This window comes from Lepidochelys olivacea (genome assembly GCF_965140295.1).
Source record: "Lepidochelys olivacea isolate rLepOli2 genome assembly, chromosome: 8".
Taxonomy (NCBI): domain Eukaryota; kingdom Metazoa; phylum Chordata; order Testudines; family Cheloniidae; genus Lepidochelys; species Lepidochelys olivacea.
In genome coordinates this window covers 77,645,892-77,665,613 of record NC_140418.1, presented here as the reverse complement: position 1 = coordinate 77,665,613, position 19,722 = coordinate 77,645,892, and the positions used below count along the sequence as shown (strand labels likewise).

The 19,722-nt window shown below is 40.2% G+C and overlaps 1 protein-coding gene across 1 annotated transcript in view; it reads right to left on the bottom strand.

The window, feature by feature from the left end:
* The window catches only part of LOC311524719 (uncharacterized protein), a 195,666-nt gene that overhangs the window by 23,973 nt on the left and 151,971 nt on the right, over positions 1-19,722 (bottom strand). The window contains exon 4 of the mRNA XM_084636105.1: positions 619-824. Within this exon, the coding sequence (XP_084492231.1) occupies positions 619-824 (206 nt within the window). The remainder of the gene's footprint in view (positions 1-618; positions 825-19,722) is intronic.

Genomic DNA, 19,722 nt, shown 5'->3' with positions numbered 1-19,722 from the left:
AACAGCTTACAATGTTACTCCCTTAACTTAGGCGGTGGAGGTGGAAGGGGTTCTACCCCTGCTGAAGAGCTGTTGTGGTGGATCATTATAAGAGCATCCATCAGAAAATTTCAGACTTTGAAACTAATTTTGTGTTTATTCAACTTTACAATCACTTCTCTGTACTATTTGTGTTTCACATACCAAGAAACTGCACTACACTATGCAATCGAATTAGTTGTACCGTGACTCAAAGGCATTAAACAATGACTTTGATATTCTAAGTACTGACTAAGAGGAATTTTTAATTCCTTCCTCATAATGAAACAAACAAAAAAAACCCCCTTCAGTTACACAACCTTGAAACACGTATTCACTCTCTATTCTGGGTGAGACAGTAAAAAACCTCAGAGCATTTAGTTTGCTTAACGGCAGAATTAAAATTAAACAAGCATAGACGTGCAACCTGAATGACACCCAGCAATGCTAGAGTAACAATTTGTAGCTTCTAAAACCTGTTATTTAACATAAGGGGTACATTTTTTGGGAATTTTTCAGGTGCTGCTGAGTCTAACACCCGCTCCCCCTGCTTCTTTGCAAGGGAGGGAAGGAGAGAAGGGGGAGGGGACTTGTACTCACTTGATCAGAAGAGTCTCTGCGAGAACTCCAAAGCACACAGCTGCTGCGTGGAATACAGGACTGGGTGGAGGGTCCTTAAAAGCTACCATCATTCGATAGACAGCAAGGGGAATGATAGTCATTACAGCCACGACCAAGCAGAGGAAGAGCCAATTCTGCCAGTGACAACACAGGATTCTCCACACTGATCCTTTCTGTAGCTGGTACTGGGAAAAAAAGAAAAAAAACGGGTGAATTAATGCTGTGAAACTATGAACATTAACTGCTAATGGCACAGGACAGAGCACCTAAGTGATGATTCACATCTGACAATAAATATATGAATAGCTGTTGAAAGCTTGTTTGATTTTCACAAAGGGGATTAAACAAACATTCATTTGTTCATTAGTCTTGAGCAACACTTTTATGGTAGGAGATGCATTAAACCTTAACATGTGTCTGCAACCAAGATATTTGGGGTTTTTAAAGATTAAGACACAAATCAATGCATACTGTTTATGCAGAATGGCCTTGAACTACCTGTAATGGAGTGAGATATAGTTATTATACATTAACGCTGTGAATCTTTATCCTGTTGTAGGCTAGTACGGATGCTATGTCTTCAAAGATAGACTGAAAGGGCCTAGTTCTGCACCTGCTGGTGTGCCTGCATAAACGTGTTTTCCTTTAATAATTTAAAAAAGCAAGCAGTTTAAATCTGCTTCCTGAGTTAAATTATACTGAATTGATATCCTCCCCCCGTGATAAAGTCACTGCATGTTGCAATCTGCACTGCAGGGTGTTGGAGTAGAGGATAGCTCCAATTTATGACTTCTTTAGGACAGCTCCCAAAAGTGCTGGGTCAGTCCAGCATGCTGCAAAACTAAAAAACAAAACTAACCCAGATGTAACTGTGATAAGAAAAATCTCGTCTGCATCATGAGTTGACAGTGTCATGTCATGTCAGGTTTGTGCAATACCATGTTGCCGTGACATGAGATCACAGCGCTGACCCATGACTGTGGCAGGGAAGCACATAGCATGACTTGGGAAGGGATGTGTGTGTGTGCACCATTTTGTGCTCGCCTGATCCTGGGACAGCTGCGTGGTAGGCCAGTCTCCTGGTGTAAATTACAGCCATCTGTAGGCTGCTCTACATTATACCAGCAGCCATTAGCTCCAAGGGACTCTCATGGCACCTGGGGATCAGGAAATCCCAGGTTACTCAGACCTTGACCCTTCTGTTGGCTGCAGGAGGGGTATAGCTCAGAACTCATTAAATAGCTTTATGCCACTGGAAGATCCCCTTAAGTAGACTGGAACCTTCTGTGGCTGGTTACATTGGCTTTAGGGCCACTTTGTAACACTGGTGCAGTGTCAAACAGCCCAAGCCCAAAGAAGAACCTGTGTCCATGTTCTTTTGATCTGCAGGGCAAGACTGGAAGGTAATAAACGGAAAGAAACTGAAGACCTCAGCTGGTGTAAACCACTGTAGCATCACTGAATTCAATATGCCCATTCTAGATTACACTAGCCCAGAGAGATTTAACCTGGCTCAAGTGAATAAGCTACACTGTGTCTCTTTTCCCAGAGGGCAGTTGTTTTGTGAGAAGGGCTGCATGGTGTAAAGTTGGATATGACTGGGTCAGTGCAAACATAATCACAGACCTCCAGTCTCCCATTTAGGTGCCTCTGGGTCTTCACCTCATCTCACCAAGCGATAACATAAAAGGTTACGACGTGCAAAGCAAAAAGCTCATGTTGTTAGCTTCCTGAACTTGGAAAAAAATGAATTCCTAGAATTACTGTAAGCACAACACACTCGACATCATATGCCACTGAAATGGATGGAAGATGGCATCTGAATATTATTATTAATTTAATAACATATTCACATGTTTTTTATAATAATCTTACACATGGATTTTTGCATTACGATCAATGAGGGCTGTACATTTACTTGACTTATTATAATTCATCTTACTATTCAGACGTACAGTGGTAACACTGGTGAACAGCATTGTTTTTGGGAGATAACCACCAGCATCTTGTGATATCCCTATTCATCTGTTGTAATGTTTAGAAGTAGGGCTCTTAACTGTGGCTATTGGACCTGACAGCATTCTGTATTTCTCTCTGGCTCTTCAGTGCCAAAACCAATTAAAGACAGGCTGTGCTACCTATTGTCACGACTCAGTGTCTCAAATCCTGGCCTGGATTAAGTAGTCAGGGAAGAGAGTGCTGATTACATTACACATCCTTCTGACTACATTGCATGGAGAATACAAAAGGGCAACATGGCTTCTTGTGAAATATTGCAAGAAATCTCATGGGATAATAATTTATTATTTACATTCAGGAACTTCTCAATGGTCTCAGTGAAGATTGCAGCCACTCCAACCAATGTGCTGTACAAATGCATAAGAAGTCAATATCCCTGAAGAGCTTACAATTTTCAGACAATCATTGTGAAATGTCCTCCAAGGGGACATAATGTAACAAGGACCATCTTTACTATGTTACCCTTTTAGTTTGTGATTGCAGGTTCTTCTGGGAATTTCCTTATATTGCATCTCTCAGCAATGCTTTGACTTGGCTGTAGATTAAGCAGCTATGTAAAATATGCACAGAGAATTGTATACAGCCCATAGAAGAAGAAAAGTAAAAGATCACCCTTTTCTGTATTTGAACAGGATTGTAAATATACAAGTCTCAGAGAGGCAAGCCAGTGTAGGAAGAGTAGAACCTCTGCCCATTCCAAAAATATGAGAACTTCTCAAACACCACTTTCTTCCTTCTCTCTGGCTCCTACTGCATTCATCTATCTCCCTCCCCACAACTTCCAGGCTACATCCCTGCCCCAGGACCCTCCAGCTGAGACTAATTTGCTCTAGAGATGGTCCCAAACTAAACTCTGGAGCTGACTACCCTGAATTTTGAGAAAGTTGGATCTGAATCCAAATGCTGTGACTTGAGCAAGTTTTACTTTGCCCTCCTGAACATAACAATATGCTCCAGCTACAACTGGCTAAACTCCTTCCTCTCCATTCCATGAATGGAGAATAAAGTTCCCCTACCTTTGATGATCCCATTGTAGGACCTAGCAGCTTTGGCACTGTGTCTTCAGGCATCTGGATACCAGTCAGTTCAAACCATTTGCACTGTGGGGCATGAATCCTACACAATAGTGCAAAATCTCAAAGCATTAATAGACTGCTAGTCAGCACCTGGCAGGTCAGTTGACAGTCCTGCACCTTATTTCTAAAGGCAGAGGGGCACTACTGGACTGTTGTGAGCTAGGAGGAATTCAAGTGGCCCAGCAGAGGATTGCAAAGAGAGAAGGCTTGTGCATCAGGAGAATGGAAGCTAGATTTTACTAGATGGTCATAAGAAAGGAGGAGGGAACAGGGATCTGTTAGTGGGTGTTCAGATGAGAGAGTTAGCATTATTATTGGCATCTCAAGGAGGTAAAGGAAAAGAGAATTAGAAAGTTCAGATGTGTTTTGGTAGGAACCCAAACTCTTGCATGCTTTGTTGAACAAGAGATGACCCAACCCATAGAGATCAGACGAGGATCTAAAATTCCCCAAAGTTCAAGGCTGTTCATGTATGGGGTTTTACTTCACTACCATCTCTTTTCTGAACCACGTCAGGCTCACCCATCTCTAAAGAAAGCCCATGCTAGATTCACAAATTGCACATTATGAATGTTGAAATGGCAATACTCAGTACACAGTCAGATGAGGATGCAGGCATGTCTGTGCATAAGAACAGAATAGGGCCTAAAGTTCTTAGCAAACTTGACTCTTGCAAAGGATTGTGGGGGCTAAGCTAGGAGAAGGACAGCTATTGTGCCAAGTTAACTTCACTACACCCACTTGCCTGTCATTATTTTGCTGAAAGTCAAGAGAAGGGACTGACTGAAAAGGGGATCTCGAGCATCAAGACACATAATGGATTCCTCTACTGCACCATTGCACTTTTTTATTTTCACTTTTGATGCCATTTAGCATTTAAAGAGGTAGCGTTTGGGTGGAATCAGTTTCTCCAAACTCCATATCTTATACTTAGAGTATCAAAAAAGTTATTTCAAGGGCTGTGTTGCTATGTGATTGCAAAAACAGCATTGCAGGAAGAAATGTCACCAATAAGAGCTTTTGGAAAATAGAAAACATTTAGCTATTGTGAGATTATTTTTCAGTGTCATTATTTAGAAGCACCTGAAATGACTGTAGCTTATGTCTGTACATTTGATAGGCAGTGTGACTCACACTGTGATTACGTGAAAATACAGGAGAGGGAAAATGGACATAGCCCATAGTTAGGATTAAACATGGGTCTCAAGAAATAATCAGTGTTTACAGCACATTTAACCTGGGTGCGGTAAATTTGTTCATATTTTATTTAAGAGTAAATTTCCAGTGGGGAGTGTGTGGTGGCAAGGACAGGACTCCTATGCCAAATGCCAATGGACTTTTGCTGAGTCTAACAGTCTGGGAGCTCACAAAACAAGAATCATTTCTTGCCATAATTAAACTGTGAAACGTATTTGCTTTAAAAAAAGTTTTAATTACAATTGGCGTTTCCGATCCTAGTGCTGGAGGCAGTTCTCTTGCTGAAAATTGATGCCATTCATGGCACTGACAATAGGCAAACCCAGTGGAAAAGCCTGTAAACAAGCTTCTAGCCTTTAACCATTGGAGAAAGCATTTTTGTTGTTACACTGTTTTTAAACCAGATTGGAAATGGATCCACATACTTTTCTATTGAGCTGACAATTATCATACTGTTGACATCACAAAGAATATCATTTTTCAGCAGCATGGCCACCTCCAGCACTAGACTCACAAATGTCAATTGTAACTGAAAGCTGGTTTAACAACCACACCCTCAACATTTTAGTTTGTTTCTGGTGAAAAACAATTCTTATCTTGAGAACAATGGAAACTTCTGGGCTGAGCAAAAGAAGTGCAGCTGACGGCCAGTTCCTGAGGTGCTGAGCATCCTCAGCTCCTCCAACAGTCATGTGCATTCCCCACCTCACAGCATTAGGCCCCATTTGAATACAAGAGTAGTAGACCTTCACTCTAAACTGTGCAGTAAAGAACTGGTATCTGGGTTGGGTTGCCTAGGATCTATAGCGGAGTGCCAATTCCAAAAGTGCACAGAAGAATCACTTTTTTCAAACCATATGTCATCGTGCCAGGCATTATTTCAGCAACAAAAAGATACCCCCCTTCAGTGTGGAGCAGACAGGAATTAGATCATTTGAAAGAAGGGAATGGAGGAATTGCCTCCTCACAGCGATGACAAAAAAGTCTCTGCTTTCATCTCCTTCACTTGAACTCTCTCATGAATGGGTCAAGGGGCACATTCTGGATGCAAAGACTGAAAAAAAATCAATTTCAATTGAGGGTCTAAAAGACAGATATAGGTCTACAGCTAAATCCTGCCTTGCATCACTGACCTGGGACACTGAAATGAACATGGCGGATCTTAACATATATTGAGAACGGAGTTCTTCTTGCATAGTCAATAATAAATATGCTTGCATGAGAACAGGTGACAATGGAAGAAGATAGTCCAGTATGTGCCCAGTATTAAGGAAAAGCTGTATTACATTGTTTAATAAAGATGGATGACAACAGAATACTATTAATATTTATAGTATTTCTCGCAATAAAGCCTCTCTCTGTTGTATTACCTCTAAGTAGAAATCCCCCAGTATAACTCGCCCTACAGCTCACAGCCACATGCCACAGCGTGACCTAACCAGAACTGTAATGACAATACGAATGCCAGTGTTAGTCACAACACCGGAGAAACTGTTCCTCTACATTCATGCTTGTGTAAAGAGGTCAGTATAGGTATGGCAAATGACGGTATCTGTGTAAACATTACAGCCTGAGTCCCTCAGAGATAACACACTTGGGTGAACTAGTTTGGGGGTAAGTAAGACCTAGGCCAAAGCTCAGTTTTAGTCCCTGATCAAAACTTAACTTTTTATGGTGAAGTGCTATCCACTGGATCCAGGTGCCTCTGACTGGAAACAATGAATGCATATAGTCTGAAATTTCAATTCAGGGGTCAGGGGCTTAATACAATGACTGAAGTAGCCCTGTGTGCTCCTTATGTGGCTCTGATATTTGCGGGAGGGGGGGAAAAAGGACCAGAAATGAACAACACTGATATCTGAAGCCCTAATTTTGTCCTCAGAGCTGGTACATAACAGGCAAGCTTCTCCACCTGGGGCCACAAAAATGTGTCAACCCTGAACTGGACTGGAGGGACCAGTTCTAGGGGTGAGAGGTCAGTTCATTACCTATGTATCTAAGTTCACAGCCTCTCTTGAGACTGTCAGCCTGTGTGCAAAGTGTGATATAGCATTTGTGATGCGAGCAATTGTCCATCAATGTGGACACTAAGGAATCTGAATAAAACTACCGATTGATTTTACACTGGCCACTCAACAGGTGGCAGATAATAGTGATTTTTTGGTTACTACTACTGCTGGGCAATTTACTGTCAATATTTGTTTTACTTTTTAAAATAATTCTCCCACTTTTTGCTCGCTTTCCATAAATACTGAACAGTATTTTTCCTGGTGAACATGTCTGCGGAGAGCAAATTCTAAATCACGTGTACAAGCATTTGTAGAAACCCAGTGTTCAATCCACATAAACAAATATTTGCTCCAGAAGCCCATGCAGATTCATCCAGTCAGAAACAATGGCACGTGATTTATCTGACCAATCACAACTAAGCAACACAGCTCAAATTTAGTATAATCAGTTGATGGATTAAAATACTCAATAATACTCCAGTTATTGATGGATTAAAATAACTAAATCTGAATGGTGGAAAAATCCAGTGCCATGTGATCTGCTCACTGATATTCTGTGAGCAGAATGCATACATTATTTGCTGCTGAGCTGTAATCTCACTGTTGATCTGGGCTAGATTTGATCCAATAATATAGTGCAAATCTAACGTTATTTTAGGGGAGAACCCTAAAGATCAAAGGCTTTGTATCCTGTTAACAATCCCTTGGGTCATTCAGTCTCCCCTTAAAATTCTTTGTGTGTTTTTAAGAAATATCATGCCTGGAGCTTAGTACACATAAGCAATCCTACAATAATATGCCAGTGTGTGTGTGTCTGATGGAGGAAAAACAACTTCTGTAAGGAAACAGCTTTCACTTGCAAGCTTCCAAGGGTTCGTTGTAAACAACGCTGAGAAAAAAACCTCCCATTAAAATATGAAAAATATCTCTGGCAGGATGTTCAGCTGATATAAATGGGGGTAACTCCATTGCTACACCAATTCACATAGCACAGAATCTTGTCCCTAGAGACTGTATTTTTCTACATTTTAATACAGCAATCTTATTGTGTCCCAGTATTGTTTTAGATGCCCTCATCCAGGCACTTTCTTTTATTGTTATTGGGTTTTGCCTCAAATGTCACACTTTCTGGTCAGGAGTTACAGCTGAAACAGCCACAGTACTGAAAATCTGGGCTTGGGCTGGCCCCTAGCTGTGTGCTGTTGAGCTTTATTGTTCAACTGAATTAGCTTGGATTAAATGCAGCCTGCAATTCACTGGGGTTTTTTTGGTGCCCAGTGGACTGTTTTGCTGCACTGGAAGAGTCGTGACCCTCTCTCCCTTGACACTTGGACACAATTTATACTGGCTATTTTACCCTTGGAGAGACTCACAGCTGGTCTGCATGATACCCCATATCGTTTTTATGATAAATGAATGTCTTTCTTAAAGTATCTTGGTCCTGGTATGGTAAACGATATGCTGTCTCCGAAGACAGAACAGCTTCTATTAGATGCAGCTATTACCCAGCCTGTTCCGTTTTTTCATTTCCTCCTTTGTTCTAGTTTTGATTTTCTTTTCTCCTTTTCTATCTTAGTATTTTTTTGTGATCTTATCAATTGAGAGATGTTTTGGGTCTTATGTTTCTGGGGGGCGTGTTTTCATCTTATCTTGCTTTGTAGATAATTTCTTGTAACCTTTGTCCTTGAAAATGTACAAAGACACCTCCTAGCCCCAAAAAGTGGTTCTTGAGCATGTCTTCAGCAACCAGTAAACAAGACCAAAGCAATTTCTAGAGACAGTCTGTGTGAAACCCACCTCCTTCTGCAGTAACAAGAAAAAGAGAAGAGCAGCTAGGTAGCAGTTTATGAAACCAGGAGAGGTCTTAGTGGTGTTCTTATTGTTAAATATCTATCAAGAGTCCCAGAAACCGAATAAGCAAGCACTATCTCTCTCTCTACCTTCTCGCTTTCCATGTTTGCTTTCTGTTTCCCTCTACTCCAAGACAGGTCACTGTATCTGCAGGTCACATGAAAAATGTCCTGGACAGTTTTGAGTAGCATGTGGTAATAAGACACAGTTTCCTATTGATCGTCCAACTTTCCTGTGATTTTGGACATCTCTTTATTATTTTTTTGGGTGGAGAGAGGGGAGGAGAAGGAATGGGGAGAACTTAGTAAATTTAATTTTTTTTAGGATCTCAAGAACTTAAATGGAAAAGCTCAAGACACTTGAAAACTGATGAGGTCCCAGAATAGCAGTTTCAATCAGATGTATAGAAGAAGAGTAATGCTACAAGCTCTGCACCATCCAAGGATTCTTTTATGCAAGGCTAGATCCACTGGCTTTAGGTCATCTTTGAACTGGAATACTGGCATATTGGAGGGTCTGGTCCATCATGAAACTGTCCATTTAAAACTGTGCCAGGAAGCCAGGAAGAGAGGGGGCTGGAGTAAATTTGGAGCAGAAGGTTTGCAGTAAAGCAGAAAGAGTGTAGCTTCAGGGGTAATCCTGTCTTTACCATTCTTTTAGAAATCCCTGTTCATGGTTAGAAGGCACTTTCTGTGATTCTTTACTCATGATATGATGTCAGAGGCCAACTCGTTTTGAACCAGCATTGCTATAATAAAAGGAGAATGCCGGAGTTTGAACCTCCACATGACTTTTATGGCCTTATTCTCCACTGACTTAAATCTAGTATGTATTTATTTACACCTGGGCAAAGCATTTATACATACTACTGTTCTGGTTTGGTAGCTTTGCATACTCACTTTGCAGAAGTATACATGAACTACCCATCTCTTCTCAGTGAAGAACTATGCCGATAGTCTGTTAAGCCCATGGAATGATCTGCGTGGAAAGAACACTGACGCTGAACCAGAGAGAGTGTGGAAAAGTATAGTTTAGCTCATTAATTTATGTAATGGGGAGTGAAGCTGAAAACATGTATAAATCCTTTGACTTTGCTGAGGAAGGAGATAAGAATAACTATGACTTCATTGTGCATTTCATTCTGACAAGGAATATAATACACAAAGGACGCAGAGGCCCAGTTAAAGCATGGGAATAGCCCTTTAAGCAGAACTTTTTCACAACTCCTCTTCACTGTGGAGATCCTTTTCATGGCCAGCTATACCAAATTTAGGGTCACTGATGTTGTGTAAATTAGCCCTATTGCAGAAGAGAATTAGGCCATAATATCCAGGTTAACAGAGACCACAATTGTCTCCTCTTCACTGGATTGTGGATTGGCTGCCCCTTGACACTGCCAGGATTTTGTCACCTCCTGTCTGGTACCAAAAGTGTCTCAGAAATCTTCTGAAGGAAAATGAGGCATCTGTACCACAAAGAAGTTCTATAGTTCTTAGTATATGTGATTGAAAAATGATTAAGGAGAGGACAGATCCAGAAAATCAAAGCTATGGTTGAAATACCACCAACTAAAAATGTGTGGATCTGGGATAAACCAGAGGAGTGTGCTTTTGTGAATCTAAGGGCATGTCTATGTTGCAGCTGGGAGCAAATCTCTCAGCCTGGGTAGACAGACTTGTGGTAGGGGGGCTCAAGTTAGCATGTTAAAAATAGGAGTGAGGACATTGCAGCTTGGGCTCTCATGCCCACCCGACCCCAAATCTGAGCTTGGGTGGCTAGCCTCTGTCTTCACCGGAGCTGCCATGTCCACACTGCTATTTTCAGCATGCTAGCTTGAGCTCTGCTAGCTTGTTCCCAGATGTAGTGTAGACATACCTTAAAGGATCTATTACCTACATCTCCAGAACTGCATTTTATGATATTTCCAGGTATACTGCATCATTGGATGCTACACAGAGATGATAGGAAGTCAGTGGCTAGATGTCTTTCAGATGCTGGGACCAGATATGCAACACAGAGAAAAGAATGTGTGGTACGAATATGGGTAGCAAGAACTTCACAAAACATTTGCAGGATCTTGATAATTTCTATCAGACCATAAGAATGGCCATATTAGATTAGACCAAAGATCCATCTAGCCCAGTATTCTCTCTTCCGACAGTGGTCAATGCCAGGTGCCACAGAGGGAATGAACAGAACAGGTGATCCTCAAGTGATCCATCCCCTGTCACCCATTCCCAGCTAGGCAAACAGAGGCTAGAAACACTCAAACCATTATTAATAAACAGTGAAGATCTGTATTAAGGTCATCCTAAATACCAACTATTGCTTGTGCATTTGATGAGGTTTAAACCTGTTAATGAATCTGTGCCAGGGAAGTCCCTAGTAGTTGACACTGTACCAGTGGTGATGGTGCCATTTTGAGAACTGTTTTTTAAAAACAGTAGCAGGAAGCTAGGAAGGAAGGGAGCTAGGGAAAGTTTTAGGGGGAAGTTCTATAGTGAGGCAGAGAGAGCACAAGAGGGAGCGCACCTGTAATACTGTTTTGTTCATTCTAATAAAGTTATCTGTTCAGTAATAAAAGAAAGTAACTTTTGCAGTGATTCTTTACCTCTGTCACATGACACACATACAGTATATTATATATTGAACATATTACAATGACGAGAACTTTTGAACAGAGGTGAGATGAATGAGAAAAGCCCCTGGGGCAGAGGGAAAAGAGTGGCTTTTCCCAGCTAGTTCTATCCACTGATTACAAAGGAAAATTCAGTGGCAAATCTCAAGTTAAGATATTTTTGCAGGAAGTGTGGTTTTCAAAACTAAAAGTTTGTGTGTGCGTGAGAGATGGGGGTTCATTCTGCAAACAGTAGTTTTGAACTGCTTCTATCGGGCCACAAGAGTGCCCGTTTTCTTAACTAGCATTCATCCATGTCTGACAAGGCTGATGTGGGACCAATCCTTAGAAACAAGGGAATGTCTTTAATTTTGACCATAAATGGAACTATATGCATGGCACTGTATTATGTGGAATGTGCATGGGATCTTATTCCGACCACTTACATTTTTAGACTTCTCTTGAAAGTGAGATCTGATCAGAGTGGATGTTTCTCTTCTGTGTGTAACACTGCAGGAATGCCTGATCATATTAGTAATTTTACATCACAGCAGATCAGTTTTACATTATAACTCTTCAGATATGCAGAATGTTCCTGAGAGGAGATGATGCACAGACTGGCTCCTGGAAAAGCACTGCTTATTTGCTGGCTCTTCCTTTTTCCAGAATTCCTCTCAGTGAAGTGATAAATCATGTGGTAAATGCTGGATGGCACATAAAAGAGAAATTTCATAATACAGAAAGCCTTGCTTTGTTGAATGCTGGTGTTACTAATCTGACAGGATCCAGTCCGAGAAAGTCATCATTATCTTTCCATTTTTACAGAAACTATTTTCTACTTTCTCAGATTTTGGATCTGATTCTGACCTTGCTTGCATCAGCTTTCTGCCAGCATAACGCCACTAACTCCATGGAGTTACTCCTGAGTTTCACCAGTTACTGCCCTATCTATGTTGCATTTCAGAGCATTATATGGATTAAACAACTATTGCTATAATATAGTTGTGTTAGAACAAATGCTGTGTTACATTTCCTATAGCTCCACCTTTGGTTCCTTTTAAGCATGAGAAAATGCAATAGGACAAACTGAATAATTAGCACTGTTGCTGGTTTCAAATACATTTCTGATTGGCACTTGAGCATTTTAGCACAGCTTAAATGCTGAACTTCTTATCCATTTCCCTTCTCGTCTGTGGAGATGTTATGTGAGGCACAACCTGCTTCAGCCATGACATTTGCTCATGTGCAACAGGACTTGAATTAGCCTATCACTAATTAAAGCTAGGCATCATCTTTGCCCCACCCCCCATGTACATTCCATGCTGCCCCGAATGGGCTAGTGTGGGTGCTGAGAGAAGAGGGTCATACAGAATGGAAGTTTTCGAACAGGTTTTAGTCAGGGATTCAAACATTTTTTATTTGCAGTTACAGTTGGACGAAGGATCATTCCAATCCTCCTGAAATTACTGCACAGGTGTTACAGTGCATGGTTTATAGCTACTCCGTCTTGCTCTATGCTTGTGAACTATACCCTTTCCTGCTTTGCACCTGGACTTGAAGCAGTTGAACACATAAACCCTCTTGTGGAAACTCCCAGCTAACAAACACCATATACAGTAATCCAGAAGGAATTACTATTTGATATGAACATCATTTAATGAGCGCCCAGCATTCATCTGTAAATGCACACTGTTAATTTAGGGCCTGCTACTCATTAATTAGAGGCATAGTGGCAAGTGCCATTGAGCTATCTGCAATGTTTAAGGTTACATCAAGCCCTAGTAAATGGTTTGCTGATAACAAGATGCATCCATCTTCATTACTTGGCCACTCCTGTCTGAATTTGCTCTGCTTCCTGTAAGGGCTATGTCACTTGGAACTGAAGAATTAAACTTTTATCCAAACCAGATTCTGCACTTTCACCTCTTTTTATTCCTTGAGTAGTTCCAATTTATTTTGCTTAAATGACACTGGATTACCTAACAGGGAGCGGAGCGGTAACCTAACCTAAAACAGTCTGAAAATCTTTAGTTCTGGGCCTGACTGTAGCAGTGGGTTAACATTTATAGAAATGATTACATTTATATTTCATCTGATACTGGTCTCAGTGTAAAGAAATAGTTTCTCATTTTTCTTTTCATAAGGTTACAGCTTAGATAGGATAAAAAAACAGAGGAATACAGGAAATTAATTTTAAATCTGAAGAATAAATATCTCTTTCTGTTCAAGTTTACTTTTGCAGTGTTACACGCTCAAAATAGATATCATTCAAGGCAATCATATTTCAGGTAGAATAATTCATAAACAGTAGAAAGAAACTTCCATGTAAATCCTGAGCTATACATGTGACTGGGAGTGTTCATCCAGGTCAGGATCACTGCAGCTAGATTTTCTTTTCCCTAGTTTCAGTTTAAACATGCTCTGTTATGAGCATTATTGCTACTGCTGGGTCTAAGGTGATGTAGCTTGAAAGTAATCTCTGATTTCCTAAACACATTGTTTCCCCTTAAAACTACAGGTATGAGAACTTAACATTGGAAACTAACCTCTGCTGGCAGATGGTTTCTTTAAGTAGTTGCTGCTAGACACATGTAACAGTACCTGGCATGGTTATTTAACACATTAGGGTGCTCTCAGGTATAGCCTACTGCTTTCATGAACCATAGTTCAATTTTAAGCATCACTGGCTGGGATAGGTAATTGTAATCATAGGGAGAAGCAACTTTCTGGCATTTCATGTTCAAACTGTGTGTGTATGTGGAGGCAAAGAGAAAAGTTGCTTACTGGAATGATAGCTCAAGGGAGGGTTTCTGAAAACCTTTGCGCCATTGAGTTGGCACACTTATCACAGAGTGACAGGTGACAGTGCAGGGCTTAACGGGCGGAAAACCTTCCAGGGTGCTGCTGCATGTTGTGAAATGTAAATTCCCTTCTCAGATGCAAGCTAATAAACAAAAACATCAGCTGACAGTTCAAACAATGGATCAGCTGAGAACAGAAATGTATAGATGTATAGATTGTGATTTTATGCCCAGTGCAGTGCAGCAAAGACTAGGCAAGGAGCACACCAGTAACCCAGTAGATGATATACTGTGCTGGAGGCTCCTTTCCACTGCAGTCGGAGAAACACACAGCTAAAAAGTTTTATTTCAGTACAGAAAGTTTGTCAGGGGACTAGTCATGCTCATGTGTCATTCTTCCAATGGCCTGTGTCTCCAATATGCACAAAATGAGAAAATAAAACTGATAGGGTGGCCAGAAAAGAGAAAGCAGACATAAAGCTGGCTTTGTAACATTTAGACTTGAAGTCATCTACATTATAAATGATTGAAACAGACAGTATCTTAAATTTACCAGAAGGATGAGCTGGACTCTTGAGGTAAGTGCTCTTTGAAGCTAATGTGCTACTGTACAAAGAAAGCTTTTTCCTTGGAAAAGATAAAGCTAATACTGTGGTGGCATAGGCTACAATGCTACCACTGAAATGGAGGTCAAATCTGAAGGTCCTTTGCTAGCAGAAAACTACATGGAGGTATTTTAATTTTTTTATTATTATTATTCAGACAAAAATTCTGTTCTAGACTCTAAAGCTTTACATGCAGGCATCTGGTTAGAAAAGCACTCAACTGTCCAATTTCTATTATTCAATATTGCATTAAAAAAACCCCAACAAAACTTTGGGCCCTGGCAGGTCAAGACGATTTTTAAAAAGGTTAAAAGCTGTTCAGAAGGGTTACAGTATCCATAAAGGCAAATGAGATTATATGTAAAGGCTGATGGGGAAAAAGCAATAATTGAGATAAACCGCTACTGTCTCAAAAAGGTTTAGACTGAGGAAACGCTGATATTAAAGGAGAGAAATTGAAAGACTTACAGATCAACTGTCACATCAAAGACAGCAGAATATTTCATTAAATTTGCAACAATTGTGTTTACTTTTAATGTTTACAAGGTTTTTGACTTTGTTCCATCATTGTATAGTTAAATATTTTTGTAATAACTTGGGAAATATTGTCATTGCATGTCTCCAACTTCCAGCTCTCAACTATTGACCTCAGTGTTCTTTGCATCTGTAATATTATAAGCCTTTGTTATGGAAAGAGTTATGATTTTTCAATCAAATACACGGTGAATGTACAAACCCCATAACATCATCTGGATAATGACTGCATGGATACACTTGTAAAATATATTTTAGAAACTCCAGGGAAATAAGATTGGGAAAAAACATCACAACCATTATTCTCTGCTGTTTGCCACTAATTGAATGAATGATCATTGGGAGAGATGCGTGCTGAATGTGAATGCCTGCTGTTCAGGTGTGTGGTAAATAAAATAGCACATAAGATGGAAGATACAAGATGACTGGATCAAAATGTTATTATGGTCCTGAAATTCCAGCCATGAAAGTGACATAAGGGCTGAATTGAGTGCAGGATCTTTGATTAGCCCACATAGTATTGGAGCATATAGAGAAATTGTAATCCAGATGTCAAACTCCCCTTCCTTCTCTATTGAAACCTTTACAAGATAATTACTCAAAAAGAAAAGGAGGACTTCAGACTAACAAATTTATTTGAGCATAAGCTTTCGTGAGCTACAGCTCACTTCATCGGATGCATCTATATCCCAAAAGACTGTAGTATACTATATCCCAAAGACTGTAGTAGGTATTATCAATGTGGTAGTAGGCTGGAGGGAAGAGAAGGACTGACTGAAGCTATGAGATGTGGTGTACAAGGAGTGAGGAGCAAGTGTAAATGAGCTCCTTTCACACCCTGACCAGTTTCACCACAATATCCCCTGAAGAGCTGAGTTTGAGCTTTACTGTCTTTGTGTACTGGACCTTTGAATAGATTGGCTCAGTTTGAATTGGTTTAGCGGCTAGATGGAGCTTGTGGAATTTTTTAGACAAAGGAAACGCAGTGGATCTAATTTACCTAGGTTTCAGTAAGGCGTTTGATACCGTGCCACATGGGGAATTATTAGTTAAATTGGAAAAGATGGGGATCAATATGAAAATTGAAAGGTGGATAAGGAACTGGTTAAAGGGGAGACTACACTGGGTCATACTGAAAGGTGAACTGTCAGGCTGGAGGGAGGTTACCAGTGGAGTTCCTCAGGGATCGATTTTGGGACCAATCTTATTTAATCTTTTTATTATTGACCTACGCACAAAAAGTGGGAGTAAAGTGGGAGTAAATAAAGTTTGCGGATGATACAAAGCTGGGAGGTATTGCCAATTTAGAGAAGGACCGGGATATCATACAGGAGGATCTGGATGACCTTGTAAACTGGAGTACTAGTAATAGGATGAAATTTAATAGTGAGAAGTGTAAGGTTATGCATTTAGGGATTAATAACAAGAATTTTAGTTATAAGCTGGGGATGCATCAATTAGAAGTAATGGAGGAGGAGAAGGACTTTGGAGTATTGGTTGATCATAGGATGACTATGAGCTGCCAATGTGATATGGCTGTGAAAAAAGCTAATGCGGTCTTGGGATGCATCAGGAGAGGTATTTCCAGTAGGAATAAGGAGGTGTTGGTACCGTTATACAAGGCACTGGTGAGACCTCACCTGGAATACTGTGTGCAGTTCTGGTCTCCCATGTTTAAGAAGGATGAATTCAAACTGGAACAGGTACAGAGAAGGGCTACTAGGATGATCCAAGGAATGGAAAACTTGTCTTATGAAAGGAGACTCAAGGAGCTTGGCTTGTTTACCCTAACTAAAAGAAGGTTGAGGGGAGATATGATTGCTCTCTATAAATATACCAGAGGGATAAATACCAGAGAGGGAGAGGAATTATTTAAGCTCAGTACCAATGTGGACACAAAAACAAATGGATATAAACAGGCCACCAGGAAGTTTAGACTTGAAATTAGACGAAGGTTTCTAACCATCAGAGGAGTGAAGTTTTGGAATAGCCTTCCAAGGGAAGCAGTGGGGGCAAAAGATCTATCTGGCTTTAAGATTAAACCCGATAAGTTTATGGAGGAGATAGTATGATGGAATAACATGTTTTTGGTAATTAAATATTCATGGTAAATAGGATATTAGATGGGATGGGATCTAAGTTACCCAGGAAAGAATTTTCTGTAGTATCTGGCTGGTGAATCTTGCCCATATGCTCATCGCAATATTTGGGGTTGGGAAGGAATTTTCCTCCAGGGCAGATTGGAAGAGGCTCTGGAGGTTTTTCGCCTTCCTCTGTAGCATGGGGCACAGGTCACTTGCTGGAGGATTCTCTGCTCCTTGAAGTCTTTAAACCACGATTTGAGGACTTCAATAGCTCAGACATAGGTGAGATGTTTTTCGCAGGAGTGGGTGGGTGAAATTTTGTGGCCTGCATTGTGCAGGAGGTCAGACTAGATGATCATAATGGTCCCTTCTGACCTTAGTATCTATGAATCTATGAATCATCAGGACACCTACATTTCTTTTTCTGATAGGGTCTGTCTTAAATTTTTTTAGCTGTGTAGTAATAAATAATTATGAAAGATTGTTCAGACCATTTATTGTGAATAAGTTATCCAAATGTAGCCCTTTTTTCAATATTTGCTGAAGCTTGTGTGTACAAATTTCAGCCTCCAGATTGTTTGTGAACTGTTCCATGTCCTTAATAACCCACTTGTCACTTATTCAGTGTGACTGGTCTTCTAAGTCACATGGTATTGCTTCTGCTCCCAACTGAATAACTGAAACTTTTTAAACAAAAGAATGACAAATAGTGAATAACAAAAAATGCACCTTCTGATATGAATTTTCAGAGAAGTCATTCATGTTAAAATTCACAAGACTTTAATGATTTGCAAAGAGCTTCCATGAAGAAATCATTGGTTGTTGGAATAATATGATGCAGCTGTATAACAGGAGCATGAACTCACTATATTTATGGACCAAAAAGCTTGCAAATGACTTTTTGTACTATTTGTCCAGCTCCAGGAAAATTATCTGACTGTGCTAGGGTTTTTTATATCACCCACCCCACAGTGTCCAAACACTTAGCTGAAAGAGATTTGGGGGGGGGGGGGTTATGTTTAAAAAAACATGCTTTGAATGCCTTTCTGGCCTAAGTTGTATGGTTTTGTTAAAACCCCATGCAGTTTAAAACCAGAAAGGAAGAAAAAGGATTCAGAAAAAAGCACTGAGACATTTGTTTCAAAAAGGGTGAAAAATCAAGCAAAGTCTGTAAGGTCTGTAAACGACCATTCCAATTTGGGGCCTTATCAGCAACCTTTAATTCTCACTCTGTTGCCACCATTTGCATCATATCACCATCTTTATATTGCTTTATTTACTGTCCATCTAGTTAACAAAGTGTGCCCCCCCTTTGGGAGCGCCAGGCTATGGAACTGCTACCAGTCTCCTTGGAGCGGCACTGAGCCATGAATAAACTAGTCCTGCAGTGAGATGCTCCCTATTTTCACTTAAAGATCCAGAAACAAAAAACTCATTGCTTATTCTGCAATTTTGATAACCTAACTGGCAGAACAGTTATTCAAATTTTAAGCTTCTAAATGCAGCAAGATCAACCTGGCCATCCACATAAATAATTTTGACATGATAAGTATGCGAGTGCGATGATAACTGATAAGTGAAGCAATTACCTTGCTTTTTTGGATTATATTAAATGAAGATTCTGATAGAGTAATGAAAAGAGACAACGCAGACAAAAAGGCGGCTGTAGAGCTTTTGGGCACTGTGTTATCTCTATTAAACCATATTGAAATAGAGAAGCTATCACCAATCATGCTTCCTATGTAACTTCTAGTTTCTAACAGTGAACAATGAATAAATTGTCACAAGACAGTAACTGATGAATTGGGATTGGCAGTGCTTTTTAAAAGTGTAAATAAACTTATCGGCCACCTCTTCCTCACTCAAGACAGTACTGTTTGCATAGGATTTTTTTTTTTTTGTTGGTACATTGTAACTTGCAAGGTCTCCTTTCATTTACCCACCTCAATTGTTCTTTCTTTGGTCATCTATTTTAAGTAGCCACTTCATGGTAATAGTTTATTCTAGGGGTCGGCAACCTTTCAGAAGTGGTGTGCCGAGTCTTCATTTATTCACCCTAACTTAAGGTTTCGCGTGCCAGTGATACATTTTAACGTTTTTAGAAGGTCTCTTTCTAGAAGTCTATAATATGTAACCAAACTATTGTTGTATGGAAAGTAAATAAGGTTTTTTAAATGTTTAAGAAGCTTCATTTAAAATTAAATTAAAATGCAGAGCCCCCCGGACCGGTGGCCAGGACCTGGGCAGTGTGAGTGCCACTGAAAATCAGCACGCATGCCATAGGTTGCCT